Genomic DNA, 19487 nt, shown 5'->3' with positions numbered 1-19487 from the left:
ATGTGTAACCTTGCTAAATTATAAATACATAATATTGGATGACTTTGCTTCGATGATATTTTCTATAACGTTATTTCATCTTTTCCAAGCCCTCCCTGATCCACCCTCAAGAGACCAGTTCTTTCTGTTGTTTAATCTTGTCATCTTGTGGGTCCCTCCCATTATTTTCTAGTCCGCCCTTAGTTTTTGTCTCCAATCCAAGGCTGAGCTGTTTCTCTTTGAAACATCGGAACACTAAGGTTTTCTCCTTGGGCTCCGGTTCCACCAGTCAGCTCAGGTTCCAAGTGTTGTCTTCTGAATTGCTCAAATCCCGACTCAGTAGTACTTCTGAGACCTCCACTATTACAAATTCTCCAAACTCTTGCCCGAGCTCTGGTCACAGAACACCCTGCCACCTCTCCATCCCTCCATCAAATTGCTGTCTGTGTAGCTCTCGGAACTGGATTATCTTCCTAAAGCCCAGGCTACCTCATCATTTTGTCCTTTACCATTCTCTGTCACTCCTAACCTTCCAGAGGCTGATAATCCCAGTCCTTGGTCTCCCCCACTCCCTTGACACTTACCAACATCTCCAGTTCTCTACTCATGCCTCTTGCCAATCTCAACTCGGGATCAGTCCACTTACCCATTTCCTTTGCTTCAACTCTTAGGCCAATGGACACTACTGTGGAAGAAAGTCATTGAATGATGAATTGATATTGCAGACTCATGATGACAGATCTCAGGCAGCCTTTGATGCTGCAGTTTCTCCATTTGTCCAGTTCCCCGTAGCATGTATTCCAAACCTTCACTCCTGAACTCCTCAGCCTGATAAAGCAACACTTTATCTTGCCAGCAATAGAACAACCTTCTATTTCCCCAGAAAACAACATCTAGAAGCCATGAGGTTTTTTTTTTTTTTTAAGATTTTATTTGTTTATTCAAAAGAGACAGAGAGATGCAGAGGGAGAAGCAGGCTCCATGCAGGGAGCCCGATGTGGGACTTGATCCTGGGGCCCCAGGATCACGCCCTGGGCTGAAGGCAGGAGCTAAACCACTGAGCCACCCAGGCTGCCCTAGAAGCTATGAGTTTTATCAGCTTCTTCTCTTCTACATTTTTTTTAAAGATTTATTTAGGGATCCCTGGGTGGCGCAGTGGTTTGGCGCCTGCCTTTGGCCCAGGGCGTGATCCTGGAGACCCGGGATCGAATCCCACGTCGGGCTCCCGGTGCATGGAGCCTGCTTCTCTCTCTGCCTCTCTTTCTCTCCATGTCTATCATAAATAAATAAATCTTTAAAAAAATAAAAATAAAAAAAATAAAGATTTATTTAGCTATTTTAGTGTGAGAGAGAGTGCGAGCTGCAGGAAGGGCAGAGGGGGAGAGAGAGGGAAGCTGACTTCCCGCTGAACGTGGGGCTTGATGCCAGACTTGATCTCAGGACCCTGAGATCATGACCTGAGCCGAAATCAAGAGTCGAATGCATAACCAACTGAGCCACCCAGGTGCCCCTATCTCCTCTGCTTTCCAGTGTAGTAAAATGTGTTTTCTCCTCTCCTTCCTCTCACATCTCAGAGCCTAATCTTTCCCCCTATGCTCTTGCTCCTAAAGGAACACTTCAGTAATTACCATTGGTTTTCAAAACTCCAGTTCCTTCTCCTTACCCTCTAAAGTCCCTCAACTCCTCCTAGATCTACTCCCCCCAGTAAGCTTCCCTTTACCCTGTTTCTCCCTCAGTCTGCCTGCCACCTTCTCTTTCTTTTCTTTCGTGACCGAACTTTTAGAAGAAAAATGACTTGACTTTCCATTGGCATCAATTCTCTGTAGCCTGACTTCAGTTCCAAAGATTCTGCTGAAGTTGCTCGGACAGTGACCTCATTTTGAATCTAGTGATACCTTGTCAGGTCCTTAAACTGACCTCTTCACCTGAGCAATAATATGACTTGCCCAATTCACTACCCTCCTTTATAATCAGACTCTCTGACTCTTCCTCCTCCTCTGTCCATTAAATGCTGACATTTCCAGGCATTTCGTACTTTTCTCTTCCTCTTCTGAATTTCTCATACTCTCTAGTTTCTTTTCTTTTTTTTTTTTTTCAAACTCTCTAGTTTCACCTACTTTTCTGCATTCACTGATCTGCTTATAGAGTCCTAAATTTGTGTTCCCAACTGCAAACATTTCTGTGCAGTCCCTGAGCTGCACCCCTGATCGTCTACCAGACGTATTTACTCAGATGCTCTGTAGACATTATATCAGCGAGATAGGCTAGGCCCTCCAAAGTCTTAGGGGCTCACAAAGATACATTTCTTGCTCATATTACACGTTCTCTGTGGCTCTGCTGCAGCTGTGACCCTGCTGTCCTCCTTTTGGAACCTAGGCTGACAGAGAAGAGTCTATCTGGAACATCACCAGTCATTATAGCAGAGGGAAAGAAGGATCCACACAAGCCCTATGTTGGCTCTTAAAGCTTGTGCCCAGGAGTTACACATTTCAGGCCACACTTGATCAGCCAAAGTGAGTTACATGGCCACTCCTGAGTTAATTGGGTGGGGATGTATAATCCTCCCCCAGGGAGGGGCACAGTAATATTTGGCACTAGTCCTACAATCTACCACAGGCATTTCAAGCAAAACACGTCTAAACCTTCTCCTTTTTGTTTCATCCTCATCCAAAGTCTATTCTTCCCTCAGTTTTCCTTTTTTTTTTTTTTTTTTTTTTTAGATTTTATTTATTTATTCATGAGAGACACAGAGAGAGAGGCAGAGACACAGGCAGAGGCAGAAGCAGGCTCCCTGTGGGGAGCCCGATGCAGGACTTGATCCTGGGACCCCAGGGCCACGACCTGAGCCCAAGGCAGATGCTCACCTGCTGAGCCACCCAGGCGCCCCCAGTTTTCCTTTTTTTTTTTCCATGACTTGGCATCATCGACCATTAAGTCAACCAAGCTAGAAACTTCAGGGTTGTCTTTAATTCTGCCCCTTTCCTGTGGTCGAAGAGTCTTCTGAGCTCTGCCCTGAAATGTCTTGTCTCAGTTCTTCCTCTTGTGTGTTCCCTCTGTCCTGGGTAGAGCCTCCTGTATTGCTGGAGACCCCTGATGGTCTCCCCATTGGCATCACAGGTGTGCCCTTCACAGATGTGCCCTCCACTTGCTGTCAGGGCTACATTAAAAAAATACAGATTTCAGGGCGCCTGGCTGGCTCAGTCAATAGAGCATGTCACCCTTGATCTCAGGGTTGTGAGTTCAAGCCCCACTTGGGGTGTAGAGCTTACTTAAAAAAAAAAAATACACATCTGGGCAGCCTGGGTGGCTCAGGGGTTTAGCGCCGCCTTTGGCCCAGGGCGTGATTCTGGGGTCCCAGGATCGAGTCCCACGTTGGGCTCCCGGCATGGAGCCTGCTTCTCCCTCTGCCTGTGTCTCTGCCTCTCTCTCTGTGTCTCTCATGAATAAATAAATAAAATCTTAAAAAAAAAATTACACACCTTACCTTGCCACTCCATTATTAAGAAACCTACACATATCCCCCATTGCCTACCAAATACTTCCCTTTGGTGTTCAGTGTTTTCCTAAGGTACCCGAAACATAACATATAGTTTCAGCCTTCTACAATGCCCTCATACACACTTTCCATTTCCCATGTATATTGTGGATTTGAATCCCTGGGATGACCACATCCATCCTACTCTTTCTGACCCCCCTCCTGTTCTTATTAAGGTGTAATATAGAGAACAGTAAAATACAACCTTTTTAGTGTATTGTTCTGCAAGTTGTGACAAATGGATGTGGTTGTGTAGCCACCATGTCTGTGAAGACATGGACAGTCCCATCATGCACACACATTCTGCTGAGCCCTCTGCAGTCAACCCTTTCCCTCACCTGTACAGCCCCTAGCAACCACTGACAGTTGCTCTGTCCTTACAGTTTTGTTTTTTCCAGAATGACATATATGTGGGAGACCATAGCCTTTGGTCTGGCTTCTTCTACTTAGCATAATGCATTTGAGGTTCGTCCAAGTTTATTGTGCATATCTCCAGTTTATTCCTTTTCGTTCCTTAGTATTTCATCATATGGATAAACCACAACTAGTTTATCTATTCCTGACTTTAGGGGATTTGAGGAGTGTTTCTGGTTTTCATCCCATCCCCCTCTTGCAACTCCTGCTTATCCTATAAAGGATGGTTCAACTATTTCCTCCCACCAGCTTGTTCGAGTGCCTTCCATAATGCCCTTATCACAGTGCATTGCAATTCATTGTAGATGGTGTTCATGAAGGACAGGAGTGCAAGTTCATTAGTTCTCTCCATGCCTCTGTCTCTCATCCCCAACATCTGCCGCAGAGCCCTCCACATGGGCGTTCAAGCAGTAATTGTTGAAATGAACGTGCCTGGATCCCTTTTTCCTCAAGGCATCACCTCCATCCATTCTCACCTATAGATTCTAAGAGATTTGTTTTAAAAAGGATTCCTGGGGATCCCCCGGTGGCTCAGTGGTTTAGCGCCTGCCTTCGGCCCAGGGCGCGATCCTGGAGTCCTGGGATTGAGTCCCGCGTCGGGCTCCCAGCCTGGAGCCTGCTTCTCCCTCTGCCTGTGTCTCTGCCTCTTTCTCTCTCTCTCTCTCTCCCTCTCTCTCTCTCTGTGTCTATCATAAATAAATAAATAAATCTTAAAAAAAATAAAAAATAAAATAAAAAGGATTCCATGGGGCAGCCCTGGTGGCTCAGTGGTTTAGTGCCGCCTTCAGCCCAGAGCATGATCCTGGAGACCCGGGATCGAGTCCCACGTCAGGCTCCCTGCATGGGGCCTGCTTCTCCTTCTGCCTGTGTCTCTCATGAATAAATGAAATCTTAAAAAAATAAATAAATAAAAATAAAAAGGATTCCATGCTGGGACATGGGGCTGGCTCAGTTGGTAACTCTTGATTCTCTGGGTTATGAGCTCAAGCCCCACACTGGGCATAGCAATTACTTAAAAATAAAAATAAAATTGCCTAGTGGCTCAGTTGGTTAAGCATCCAACTCTTGATCTCAGCTCCAGTTTTTATTTCGAGCTTGTGAGTTCAAGCCCTACGTTGGGCACCACACTGAGCATAAAGCCTACTTTAAAAATTAATTAATTAATCAATTAGTATATTTTAAAAAAGGATTCTATGGTCAAATAAGTTTGGAAAATACTATATACTCCATCTCCCTCTTAAAGATTATACATGATCGAATAAAGGTTCTGAGAAGTCATACAGTAGAAAAACTTTTTTTTTTCAATGAAAAACCTTTTTAACTTAGGTTCAACCCGGTATTTCTCAAATCTCTTTGACCATAAAATATCTAAACTTATCCTGCGGAACTCATATTACTAAAGAACACACTTTGGGAAATAATGTCAGAACTATTATAACTCAGTTACATTTCCTCTTGTCCAGCTAGGTCCCCTAGTCCACATTTGAATTTGATGGAATGAGACTTTTCTGTACTCATAGAGGTTCCTGTAGCCTTGGCTACAAGTCAGCCGAGCATAATGGTAGTTAGAATGGATCCAAATAAACTCCCATCAAATTCCTGTCTCTATACAAAATAAACTTCCTCATATGGAACCCTGCTGTATAGCACAAGAAGGAGAAAGTGAACCAAATAGCCAGGTGTAGTTCCTTTCCTTGTAAATGCATTTCTGAAGTTCCCTTCTCTGCTTTTCTAGAAGTTTGATTGTAGCATTTTGGCTGCAAGTGAACCTTACAATTTAGAATTTTAAAAGTGTAAATGAGGGGCGCCTGAGTGGTTCAGTGGGTTAAGCGTCCACCTTCAGCTCAGGTCATGATCTCAGGGTCCTGGGATCAAACCCCACATTGGGCAACCTGCTCAGTGGGGAGTCTGCTTCTTCCTCTGCCTCGCCCCCCGTCTCTCTCTCTCTCTCTCTCTCTTTCCCTCTCTCTCATGCTCTCTCTCTCTCTGTCAAATAAATAAATAAAATCTTTAAAAAATAAAGTGTAAATGATCATCACCTAGTTTTATAGCTGATTAGATTAAGAACTGAAGATATTATGCTTTGTTAAGGTTAACATCAGGGGCAGCTGGGTGGCTCAGTTGTTGAGCGTCTGCCTTTGGCTCAGGGCGTGATCCTGGGGTCCTGGGATCAAGTCCAGCATCGGGCTCCCTGCATGGAGCCTGCTTCTCCCTCTGCCTGTGTCTCTGCCTTTCTCTCTGTGTCTTTCATGAATAAATAAATAAAATCTTTAAGAAAAAAAAGAAAAAGAATAAGGTGATTGGGCTAAGAAACATTACAGAAAAATTCAACATGTTGAATTAAACTAATTTTCAAAACTTCACTTAAGAGCAGTTTGCTAACCTGTTAACAATTAATAAATAAAAGAAAAATATGGCCTGGCCTGAACCCCGTCTGACATTTTGGTGACTAATTATGCCTCGTCCCCCTTTTTTTTTTTTTGGTAGGTGGGGAAAAGTGGCAACGTACCAGCAGGCACTACAGTGGACAGTACCATCACACATCCTTCAGAGTTTGACTTTTACCTCTGTAGTCATGCAGGAATTCAGGTAATTTAGAAGCTGGTTCAGATCTTTGACTTGATAAGGAGATGTTTGCAAATTCAGCAACTGGCTTGACTAGACTTGTTATTCAACACTCTGCATCACTTTGTTAATTTAATGCTTGTATTCTAGAACTGTTATCTTTCGGTCTGCTTGTAGGTGTGCTAGGCAGGAATATTTCTGAATTGAAGGAGTAGATTTCAACGTTTCTCTCCTTTCACAGAGTGAACCCATGTCAGAAACATATTAATCATAAAAGTCTCTCTCTAGGGAACCAGCCGTCCTTCACATTACCAGGTCTTGTGGGATGACAACTGCTTCACCGCAGATGAACTCCAGCTACTAACTTACCAGCTATGTCACACGTATGTGAGGTGCACACGCTCGGTCTCCATTCCAGCCCCTGCATATTATGCCCGGCTTGTAGCATTCAGGGCAAGGTATCATCTGGTGGATAAAGATCATGACAGGTAAGTTTCTCAGCCGCAATGAAATCTCTTTTTGCCTGGATTACCAATGTGTTAAAAAAAAATGAGCTACTATAGAGAAGTTTTTGGAGGAGCTAAACTTCTTTTTAGGGTTTAAATTTCAAGAAGTGAATAAAATTGAATGTGCCTTTGAGAGCTTATTATGTGACTTCTGGTTCTAGAAATGCTCAGGCCTGCTCATACTTGCATGGTGTGCCTATCTATATAGTCTGCCCAAGGGAAGAACGTCTAATTTGGAGTTGCCTGTGGTTTTCCCAAAGAGCCAAATGCATTCAGTTCTGCGCAGGTCGTGAGCAGCCCCAAAGGTGGCCCCCACAGTGCCCTGGCTCTGGTCTGTGCAGTCACAGGCCTGTGGATTCCACTTCATGCAAGGGGAAGTCCTGCACAGTTCACTTGGCTTTCAGTACACTTTGGAGGAATGCACTGGAGTGAATCTGGGCATCTGTGTGGGAGAGGAGGAGTGCCAGACAATTGTCACCCCCAAATAGGGATCTCAGAAGCATCAGACATTTTGACCTGTTACCGAGCACTATTAAATAGCTGAACAAGCTCTCTGCATTAATTTTCTTTTCCAAATGACAATCTGTGAAGTGTAGCGGTTTCTGGGCTCTTCCCCAAGTCTGAATTCAGCTGCTAAATAGTAGACATTCCATCGCAAGTCTATTTCTGTAAGGGTTGAAAATGGAAAATGCCCAGCTGTGGCTTTATACTTTCCATTCTGTAATATACCTTCATCCATTCAACACATTTATTAGGAATTGACTGTGTGCCCAGCACTGTGCTCAGTTCTAAAAATATGAAGATGAGAAAGAACTATTTCCCGGGATTTTCTGTTTCAGAATGGCAGATGATACGGGCAAACAGCACTGACAATTAGGCCAAGGCCGTATAGGTGAAGGTGCAGTGGGACGTTAGAAGAAAGGTTGTTAGAGAAGATTTCATAGCTGGATGGGTGGGATTTGGCTCTAGAAAGAAGAGAAAAGGATTTTCTAGGCAGAGGGTACAATGGACATAAAGAGAAAGCAAGCAACATGTTTAGACAATAGCAAGTTTTCTTTGGCTGGAGCACACGAAAGGGGAAGAGCGGGCCTAAAGCTGGAAAAAGTATGTTAGAGCAAGGTTGTTCTTTGTTAAATGTAAAAAGCTGCTTTGGAGATAAAGCAGACAGTCCTTAGCCATTAACTGGGCATGAGTGGGAGAGAAGAGGATGAAGTAAAAGATGACTAAGCTTGTGAGCTTAGATGGTAAGAGCAATAATAATTTAAGTAGTAAAATAATTAAGCAGCAAAAGTAACCACTGAAGTCAGAAGAGGGATGGTGACTTACAGTTTGCCAAGCCCTTTATATCATAGTAGCCTGAGGACATATGTTCAGAAGTTATTACCATTATCTTAAAAGACCAAAGTTCAAGGAGATGTACCCTCTCCGAGGTCATGTCACCAGTGAGGAGTAGATGAGGGGAGACTCACAGCGTAGTAACATTGCACAGCCAACGTAGAACGTTCCAGCACTATGCCAGGCACGGAAATTCATTCAACCAATGGTTACTGAGACTACACTATGTGCTGGGTGCTAAGGGCTCAGGGGTAAGACCGACAGTCACTGCTTTCTTGGAGTTTACACTTCCTGGGGGGAAATACATAACCATCCAATTAATAGCTTAATTTCACACGCGTTGAGTACCATGCAAGAAAAGTGGAGGATTCTGTGAAAGTATGTCTCAGGTGGCTGTGACCTGAACTTGGGAAGCAGGGAAGATTTCTTTGGGGAAAATGCCATTTGACTGTAGCCTAAAGGACAAGTAGGCATTAGCCACACATAAAAGTAGAACTCCTAACGTAAGCACTGTTAAGGATTTGGGTCTTTGTAGACATCATTTGATTTATTTACTGCAACAGCCCATCCAATAAGTCGAATGCATTTTTCAGTTGAGCAAACTCATGTTTAGAGAGACACAACAAATTTTTTTAAAGAGCCTGAGATTTTGAATCCAGTAGTTTGTGCTATGTGAAATATGTGAAATTTGAAGTGGTCTCTTGTTTGTTACGCTTGGGGTTTTTTGTTTTCTTTTTTTGTTTTTGTTTTTTTGCATTCTTCTCTTTACAGCGCGGAAGGCAGTCATGTGTCAGGACAGAGCAACGGCCGGGATCCTCAGGCCTTGGCCAAGGCTGTGCAGATCCACCATGATACCCAGCACACGATGTATTTTGCCTGAGAGTCTCAGAAAAAGAACTCAACCAATCTGGCACCCCACGCAGCCTCGAAATGTTTCAAATGCCTACCGCCTCTGAGAGAGCCAAGTTGACTTCAGGTGGTCCTCTACCAGCAGCTTGGAATAGTTGCACTGAATCTATACTTTGCAGCACTGTCTGATGCATCAACAAAATTGAGCCATTTTTTAAAAAGTAATAGATACTCCTAGATTGTCTTTTCTGATGCACTGGACTGAATTTTTACCTCATCTTGCAAAGGCTGATCGGCCTGAACTTCCTTAAGGACTTTATGAGAAAGGTTTCTATGGAATATTTTGCTAGCTGTGGTGTTCACCGCATCCCTCTAGTCTTAGAAGATTATTCCTTGTTTTCTGTATCCATTGAGTGGGGTGTATGCATAAGTGGGAAAGAAAAACCAATCTACTTCAGTTCAGCGTAACTTTCTAATTCTGTGGGTCCATAGACTTTTTAATGGAGATTTCTGACTTCACCACTGTAAATGCCTTTAATGAGCATTAATTTTTGAAAGTTTTACAGTTTTATTAGTTTTCCTACTTCATCTTCATGATATCTACAGACTTGTGCTGGTGCAAGAACAGGCTGCCAGGCAATTGCACTATATTTGGCTGCAAATCCAGACAGGCAGTTCTCTTATTTGGTTGACTTTTGTGAATGTGTAGCACAAAGAGATGTAATGCATGTCACGGTGACAAAATAACACTGCCATGGTAAGAGTATTCATGTTTCCCACCTCTCTGAAAAAAAAAAAAAACTTTTAGTATTTTTCAAAGTTTTCAAAAGTGCCCATTTTATGCTGCTGTGTGGTTTGTTAGATCTAAATGATTTTTAAGCTTTTCTCATAGAAAATTAACTTTGGCAATAAACATTTTTTAAGGTCCCTTCTCTTCCTCCCCCAACAATGTAGTTTTTTAGATGAGATTTCAGTATGATTTTATCAGCTACTTCTTATAGATCATAATCTGGCAATTTCTGAAACTGGTCAGAAAAGACATATATTTCCATGACTTTTTAAAGAATTATTTTTATCTGTTTTATAGTCACAGTTGGTGTCCTGTCACTTTGTTTTAAAATAAGCTAGAACCAGGATGCTTCCTTATCGGATAGGCTTTGCCAATCCTCAAAGTACATTGAGTGATGCTGCAACCTGCACAAATGTACCAGCATTTAAAACTTTTTTTCCCGGGAATCAAGGTTACTCACACAATTATGTGCAGTGCAATTTTTTTTTTTTCTTCTCTTTCAACCTGAGATGTACTTGGTGGGGTTTCCTTCCTTTCCCTAAACTAAAATTGCTTAGAAGAGGTTGATTTTTCTGAATAGATTCTAGATTCCGCTCGCAAGGAGACGGGTTCCTTTCTTGTCCAAACAAAGGGAGCTGATCTAAAGCAAGCATCAGTTGAAAATGTAGGGAAAAATGTATTTTGTATTTAGTGTAGATACCACTTTGTGAATGGACAGCAGTTACATAGAGTCTTGGTAGTTCCAGCCAGTGTTTCCCAGCCCCAATTGTACTGACTTGTGATTCTCTAATCCTGGAACCTCAGAAGTGAGAGCTGGAGAAGGGGATCAAAGCCCCAGAGCCGCCTTCCGTGTGACTGAGGAAGGTGCTGGGGGAAGAGACAGACACAATGTGGGAAAACCACTTTGCCCCCCTGTCTGGAGACTGCTGGTGGGGAAACACTGGATCTGATGGTGAAAGGTGTTTGAACTCTGTAGCCGGTCCAGATCGCTCGAACTAGCCTTCTCAAAATCCCAGCAATACAAAGCACTGTTTTTCTTCGGTCTTTTAAAGAAGCTTGTAAATACGTTGAAGTTTACATTTCCACGTGCCGTAGGTCAGCGGCGGCCCCCACCCCCCTCCTCCGTGTTTGCTGAAACTTTAGAAGGTCAGCAGAGTCCCGTAGCTCATTCCGAGGACTGCAGCGGCGCGTGCAGCGGGGCCCCAAGCAAGGTCTGTAACCGAGGCACATCCGAGGCAGGAGTGAATGGACGGAAGGTGTTCATTGCTTAAGATTTTCCTTTTCTGCAAATACCTCACGTGGATACTACGAATCAGGACCTGTTGGTGAGGGGCTGGCTGCTGCTTTTGCTCACACTTGTTCAGGGAGAGCTCAGAAAATACCCTTCAGCTTGGCCCCCTTGGGCCCAGGAGGAGGAAGCTTCTTTCGGAGAAGCAGGACTTGCCGGGGTTCAGGATGTGCAGAGCCCTTGGCCAGCGGGCACCCCACCTGTACTCGAGGGCCTCAGGCCTGCTTGTTAACGCACAGAAGTGTCACTTCTCACCCTGTCCTGTCCTGCGTGCAGCAGGGAGCGATGCGGAGGGCCACGGAGCCCGGATTGGCTTGCCGGGCCATGGCCTGAATGCTTGACCTTGAACTCTACAGCTTGTACAACCTCAGTCAGTCCTGTACACTGGGCCGAATCAGTGTGGTGGTGGAGGAAAAGCCGGGAGGCCTATTTTTATAGGAAACAGTACTTTTAAGGGGGCAGATGCTCTCATTTTGGATGAAAGGAAAGAAATATGGAAGAACTAGGATTATTGGGGAAAAAAACAAAACAAAACCTGCTGAGGGGGTGAATCTTTAAGAGGTAATCACTATAGAGTCGGAGCTGCAGCAATACTGTTGCAAGCAAGTCTAAATGCATAGTTGCAATTTGGCTTGACAGCTGCAATACCCTAACCCCTCGGGGCCGACTGAATTGTCATGCATGTGTCAATCAATGGGAGGTGTGCATTCTCTAGAAGTAGGTTTAGGCTGTTTGTCTGTTGGTTTCCTTTGGGTTTTTTTTTTTTTTTTTTTTTTTTTTTTTTTAAATGCAGCCTGGTTAGGCCCTGTCATGTGGTGTGAAAGATTGAAACGTAGCAATGCTAAAGAGTAACCGTTAAGGAATAAGGTGCGGGGACATTAAGAGAGTGGTGACGATCCAAACGAGAACCGATTACGTGGTGTGGTGGTGGTTGTTGAAGCTGCTGAACCCTCGGGGTTTCTAAAGTGAACTAGCTGACTTAAAGCACTCAGAGCCTGGGCACGCAGAACATGTTCATTCTTACTGTAAATTCTGTTTGCTGCTTCCAAAGGTGATGATTTACAAGCAGACACGTTCTGTATGGCCTGTACTTTAGGATCCGGTGCCCAGCCTGTGTCGGAGCTCACCACCTGGTTCCCCTACCTACCCTTGCTGTGGGAAAAGGCAACCCACTGCCTAAGGAGGCCCGCTCTCTCTGCTCTGCCCCAGTGACCCTTTGTGGATGTGCTGTAAGATTTTCTTGCTCAATAGCAAGGTGTTGGGAGCTCTGCTTTCATTTTAAGAAAGTGGAGGCTGAGGGCATTGTATGAATACTGCTTCAACTCCGAGGATTTTTCCTTATAAAATTAAAGGGAAGATCTTGTTATCGCTTAACCATTTTCTTATCCCTTGCTATTGACATTCATGCTCTATGTCTAGTGGCTGAAAATGTTTGCATTTGTTCATTTGACTAATGGTGTAATTTTGGTTTCTATATTGTTAGACCTGTAATGTTTTAAAATGTATTTTATTAACTTTGGACTGGATGTATGTCTCTAGCAATACGAGGTACTTTCTAAACTATTAAGGGAGGGGTGATATCCTCATGTTGAGATAAAATGATGGTTGTTTAAATTTTGCAATTTTTTTTTGGCCTGCAGGGATATTTTGTGTTCATGTGTCCAAAAGAGAATAAATTGGCATTCTTGTGCCAAAAGTTGTTTTTCTTGTTAATTGTCTAATACATACAGAGTATACTGTACTGGTAAAACACATGGTCGCTTTTCAAAAAGTACCCTCAATTTAAGAAATTTGAGAAAGAACAGAGAGGAAACTTTGTGTTTTTAACTCCTGGGTCTCCCTAGCTTTAGAAATTGATATTTGGGGATTTTGGAAGAGCTTCTCAGCAAAATGTCATATATGAAAACTTTTACAAGATTCATCAGGGTTCTGGGTATAGCTCTCAATGGGAAAATCTATTTAAGTGAAGTTTTGAGAAAAACCTGCAGTCTCCAGAGGGCAGTATGGCCACATACTTTCAACACTGACTTCTCCAGAGGAGGCTATGCCTCAATTCACCCAACCTGGGGCTATCCAGTGTCAGGTCTTTAAAAAATTCTCACCACGTGAAGGTGAGTCACAGCAGGGATAATACAGAGGTTTGCACGATATGGCACTTATCCTCAGGGAATTCATGGTTGACCAGGGGAGCACATTCTGCCTACAACTAACTTTACCAGAGGTAGTTGTTTTTTCCATCAGCACAATATTTCTCCCTCTGTATTTTTTTTTTAAGATTTATTTATTTATTCATGATAGAGAGAGAGAGAGAGGCAGAGACACAGGAGGAGGGAGAAGCAGGCTTCATGCAGGGAGCCCGATGTGGGACTCGATCCCGGGACTCCAGGATCGCACCCTGGGCCAAAGGCAGGCGCTAAACTGCTGAGCCACCCAGGGATCCCCTCTCCCTCTGTATTTATCCATTGTCAAACATTTATCACAAACCCAATACATGCCAAGTTCTGCCTAGGTGCTGGGAACATAGAAGAGTAAAATCTAGGGGTGCCTGGGTGACCCAGTCACTTAGGCATCTGCCTTCAGCTTGGGTCATGATCCCAGGGCCCTGGGATCATGCCCCACATCCAGGCTCCTGCTCATGCTCCTGCTACATAGGGAGCCTGCTTCTCCTTCTCTCTCTGCCTGCCCCTCTGCCTGCTTGTGCTCTCTCTGTCAAATAATTAAATAAAATCTAAAAAAAAAAAAAAAAAAAAAGAATTGGGACACCTGAGTGGCTCAGCAGTTGAGTGTCTGCCTTTGACTCAGGGGGTGATCCTGGGGTCCTGGGATCGAGTCCCATATCGGGCTCCTGTGGAGAGCCTGCTTCTCCCTCTGCCTGTGTCTCTGTCTCTCTGTCTCTCATAAATAAATAAATAAATAAATAAATAAATAAATAAATAAATAAATGAAATATTTTTTAAAAAAGTAAAATCTTGATCCTTCAAAGAGTTCATTCTAATGTGGCATGGAGTGGAGAGGCAGTGAGATTTACATTATCTGAGTGCCTAGTATAACCAGTCAATTTATATTGATATCTTTAATCCCAGCCACAGTTCCTTTGAGGTTGACAATGGTGTCCCCTTTTTAAAGATGAGGAGTCTGCTTCAAAGAAGTTAAACAACACGGTTTCTGGATGACATAGCTAGAACTGAGCCCAGGCCCATCTATTATTCCTGCGGTTGAGCACAAAATAATGGGAACTTGGAAGGGGAAACAACTTCTGCCGTGGGGAGTCAGGAAAGACTTTACAGTGGTGGGGAGTTTAGGGGTAGGTGAGCAGGAGTTGGCAAGGTGAAGGAGGAGAGGATGAGGGGATGCTAAACACACTATTCCCAGATAGTTGATTGTGGTAGCTACAATTTTTGTCTATCCAAATGCTTCCCCTTATTCTTCCTTTGGGTGATGGAATATCTCTTATGGGAATCACATTATTTTGTGTGTTTCAGGTGAGTCCAAATGACCTTCCCACCTTGTCCCCCACCATGTGTGTCATGGTCATGTCTATCCTTGAATCAGTCACTAGGGGAAGTGCACCAGCTAGAAATACTCACATGTCCACTCCTGTGAGTCTGTGTGTCTGTGTGTGTGCGGCCAGCAAGTAGGGAAGGCACAGACTGGTCAACACTGTTGTAAGCCATATGCCTCTCTCTCCACCTCTTGGCTCTGGTTTCTTCTAAACTGCCTTTATTCTCCAGAGGCTCATGGCAAATATTTAAGGAGAAAAGGGACACAAGCAGATGAGGAAAGGAGCAACTATATTACAAATTGGAGAAGAGAAAATAAGTGAGTCTAACAAACATTTCTGGAACTCCTATTATGGAGGAGGAACTATAAAGATAAAAGACACAAGTTCTGACCATGGAAAGTTTCTTTTGTAAACTTGGGGCCACACATGCGACAAGGTGGCTTTGAGAGTTAAGTGCCATGAGAAATATATACACAGAACCATGGGATCACTTAGAGAGTTTCCTAACAGAGATGGGAGATGAAGGAAGGCTTCTTAGAGGAAGTGATGACTGGACTGTCCTATAAAGAATAGGAGGGACGCCTGGGTGGCTCAGTGGTTTGGGCGTCTGCCTTCTGCTCAGGTCATGATCCTGGGATCTGGGATCAAGTCCTGCATTGGGCTCCCTGCATGGAGCCTGCTTCTCCCTCTGCCTGTGCCTCTGTGTCTCTCATGAATGAATAAATAAAATATTTTTTTAAAAAGAATAAATATGAAATGTTATCAATGAACAAGGTGGAAGAAGGCATTCTGAGAATTCTCATCATGGGCAAAGTCACAGAAAAAAAAGAGACCATGACTTATCTCGATGAATCACAAGTGATTTCAGTACTCTTAGATTATAAGGGGTGAGGGAGGAAGAGGAGATGATGAGGCTGGATGACGGACTCAAACATTAGTTCCTGACAGGACAGAACTTGGATGGCATGCCAAGAGGGCTAGAGGGTCCCTAGGTGCAGGCATGTAGCACAGTCTGACCCGTGTCAGCTAAGCCAGCAGTAGTGTTGTGGGGTAGGTTGAAGCTGAAGGGAGGTTAGAGTTTTATTGTAACAGCCCAAGCAAAAGATGAGGAGGCTTGTACTTGAGCAGTGATAGTGCAGTTGGAGAGAAGGAATGGACGCAAGAGATATTCAGAAAATAGAAGCAGAAATTCTTGAAGGTGGATATGGAGAACGAGGGGAAGGAAGCAGATTCATTAGGGTTCCCAGGTTTCTGGCTGGGGTAGCTGGAATGACAATGATACCCCTCGGAGAATGAATGCAGAAGAAGAAGAAGAAGCAAATTTGTGCTTTGTGGAAAGGAGGAAGGTGGTAAGTTTGGTTTTGGGCAAATTGGATTTGAAGATGGTGCATATGGACTGGAGAAAGAGTGTGGGAGCCATCAGCATATAGGTGGTGCGTAAGACCATTCACGTGTGTGTTCAGGGAGATTATTCAGGGCAAGAAGAAATGGAAAAATATGGATTCCCAAGAAAGGCAAATATTTACAGGGTAGACATAGGAAGAGGCATGTCTGAGGGAGAATAAGAAATGCACAAAGAAACAGAAGAGAACCAGTTGTCCTAGAAACCAAAGGAAAACATTTCACTAAGTATACGTAGGATAGGGAGTTGCTGTGTGACACTGGACAAGTGACTTAACTTTTTCTAACCTCAGTTTTCTCATTCACAAAGCAGGGGTGGTACTAGAACTTACCTCTTGGGGTTTTAAGTATTAAATGAGATAATATAGGTAAAGTCTTGGAGCCATTTAGATACAAGCTACAAAGAAGGAAGTGGTTCAACCATCCAATATCGTATAGCAAGACAAAATCTGAAAAGTGCCCATCAGAATTTGTAGCACAGAGGTCATGGGTGACTGTGGTGGGTGCACCATCTGAGGGCGGAGGGGGCTGTTTGTTGGAGGGAGAACTGGAAGCAATTGGGGGGAATGAGATTTAATATACAAGTTGGAAAAAACTGGGAAAGGGGGGAAGCCTTACTGTATGGTCTTCTGTAACTATTTTGAAATATAATAAATATCCAGCTCAAATTTTCACCACAAAGCAAACACATTCATGTAACTCCTACCCATATTTAAAAACAGAAGTTTCCTGGTGCCCCAGAAGGCCCACAGGACACCTTCCTAGTCATTACCTGAGCCCATTCTCCCCAAAGATAATCATTATCTTGACTTAGGTAGTTCTGCTTGTTTTGGAATTCATAAAAATGGAATCATTCGGGTTGTATTCTTTTGTTTCTGGCTTCTTTTGTTCAGTTATGCGTTTGTGATATTTGTCCACGTTCCTGCACATAACAGAAATGTGTTTCATTTTTTATTGCTGTATAATAGTCCATTGTCTGGATATATTACCATCCGTTAGCCAGGTTGGAGACAGTTGGGTTGCTTCTCCTTTCTGGTTATTGTGAATAATGTTGCTGTGAACATGGATGTAAAAATATCTCTTCGAGACCCTGCTTTCAACTATTTTAGGTATATACTCAGAAGTGAAGTGGCTGGATCATATAATTCTGTGTAATTTCTTGCAGAACTACTATACTGTTTTCCACAGCACATGGACCATTCAACATGCCCACCAGCAGTGTGCACATGGGGCCCGATTTCTCTACTTCATTTCTCTATTTCTCACTCCACTTCCTCCATTTCATCCTTACTGGACACTTGTTATTTTCTGTTGTTGTTTTGTTTTTATTTTTATTTTTTTTTAAATTTTCTCCCACTCTTTTTTTTTAAATTTTTATTTATTTATGATAGTCATACAGAGAGAGAGAGAGAGAGACAGAGATACAGGCAGAGGGAGAAGCAGGCTCCATGCACCGGGAGCCCGATGTGGGATTCGATCCCGGGTCTCCAGGATTGCGCCCTGGGCCAAAGGCAGGCGCTAAACTGCTTCGCCACCCAGGGATCCCTGTTGTTTTGTTTTTAAATAATAGCCATCCTAATGAGTGTGAAATGGCTTCTCATTGTGGTTTTGACTTGTATTTCCTTAATGATTAGTGATTGTTGAGCATTTTATGTGCTTATTGGCCATTTGTCTATCTTCTTTGGAGAAATGTATATTCTAGTATTTTGCCCATTTTTTAATTGTACCCTTAAATTTTTGAAGGACAACTGTCATAGGTAATATGTAGTTTGATGTTTTTTTTAATTTGTGAAGATGTTATTCTATTGTCTTTTAGCTTCCATTGTTTTTGGTGTCTTTAAAGATTTATTTATTTATTCATGAGAGACAGAGAGAGAGGCAGAGACATAGGCAAGAGGGAGAAGCAGACTCCCTGCAGGGAGCCCCATGTGGGGACTTGATCCTAGATCCTGCCCGGGATTAGGCCCTAAGCCTAAGGCAGATGCTCAACTGCTGAGCCACCCAGGCTTCCCACTTCCATTGTTCTGCTGGGAATTCACCTAAAAGCTCCTTTGAGGCTGTGATGGTTAATTTTATATGTCAAGTTGATTAAACTAAGGGATGCCAAGGTAGCTGGTAAAACATTATTTCGAGGTGTGTCTTGAGGGTGTTTCTGGAAGAGATTAGCATTTGAATCAGTAGACTGAGTAAAGAGATCTGTACTAGTCAATGTGGGCAGGCATCATCCAATGAATTCAGACTCCAAATAGGACAAAAAAGGCAAAAAACAGCAAAATTTCCTCTCTTTCTTCTTGAGCTAAGGCATTCTTGGATATCGGAGCTCTTGATTCTGGGGACTTACACCAATAGACTGGTTCTCAGGCAAATTTTAAGCTGAGACTGGTTCTTCAGCTTGCACAGGGCAGATTGTGGGACTTTGGGGTTATAACTGTATGAGTGCTATATTCCTATTTCATACATGTAGTTCCTATTATATATGTAATTCCTATCATATATATAGTTCATATATATATAATGTGTGTGTGTGTGTGTATATATATATATATATATATATATATATATATATGATCTGTAGCTCTCTCTCTATATCTTCCATTAGTTCTATTTCTCTGGAGATTCCTAATATAGAAGGTAACTGCCCTTTTTCCTCTGACTACTTTTAGTATCTTCTCTTACTTTTTTATTTTCAACACATTTACTATAAAAGGCCTAGGTACCTTTATATTTAACCTGCTTGGTACTTTATCTTATTCATTTTGCGAATGCAGCACAGTGTCTGGCATACAGTATGCTCTTTAATGTATGCTACACACATGAAATCCACAGATTACCACAGATATTTAAGGAAATAATACTTGAACACCCCTCCACCCTAAATTTTGCTCTCCCCATGATCCTGTCTTATCTAGTTCTGAACTCTAGTCTCTGTGGTCTCTTTCCTTGACCCTGCTCCTGGTCCCTAGACTTGGTTGTCATTTGAACTTGGTTTCTCTTATGTTTAATCTCGCTTTCTCCAACTGCCTTCACTTGGCTGCCCTCAGTCTCAGTGTCCTTTGTGACATTAATCCTCCACCCCCAACCCTGTGTGTGTGTGTGTGTGTGTGTGTCACAATTCTGACATTAGGAATGATAAAGAGTTTTAAAATTCATGTTAAAAAAGATACCATACACAATGGCAATTTATTTCAAATATTATCTTTCAAAACACATTTCTATACAGTTGTAATCTTAATGCATATAGGATTTTGTATTCTGTTATTTCACTATTACATAATGAATGGCTTTCATTTTTCAAGACCAAAGTCCCGTCATTTTGTAGTCAT

At 42.9% G+C, this 19487-nt stretch overlaps 1 protein-coding gene across 2 annotated transcripts in view; it reads left to right on the top strand.

Annotated features, from left to right (window-relative positions):
* The window catches only part of AGO4 (argonaute RISC component 4), a 39551-nt gene extending 26594 nt beyond the window's left edge, over positions 1-12957 (top strand). For both annotated transcript variants that reach the window (XM_072771977.1, XM_072771978.1), the window contains 3 exons: positions 6416-6517; positions 6782-6981; positions 9106-12957. In XM_072771977.1, the coding sequence (XP_072628078.1) occupies positions 6416-6517; positions 6782-6981; positions 9106-9214 (411 nt within the window). In that variant the 3' untranslated portion in view covers positions 9215-12957. The remainder of the gene's footprint in view (positions 1-6415; positions 6518-6781; positions 6982-9105) is intronic.
* Positions 12958-19487: the final 6530 nt, after the last annotated feature.

The sequence above is a fragment of the Canis lupus genome, chromosome 13, assembly GCF_048164855.1.
Source record: "Canis lupus baileyi chromosome 13, mCanLup2.hap1, whole genome shotgun sequence".
Lineage (NCBI taxonomy): Eukaryota > Metazoa > Chordata > Mammalia > Carnivora > Canidae > Canis > Canis lupus.
Note: the sequence above shows the minus strand (reverse complement) of the source record. Positions and strands in the feature narration are given on the sequence as shown.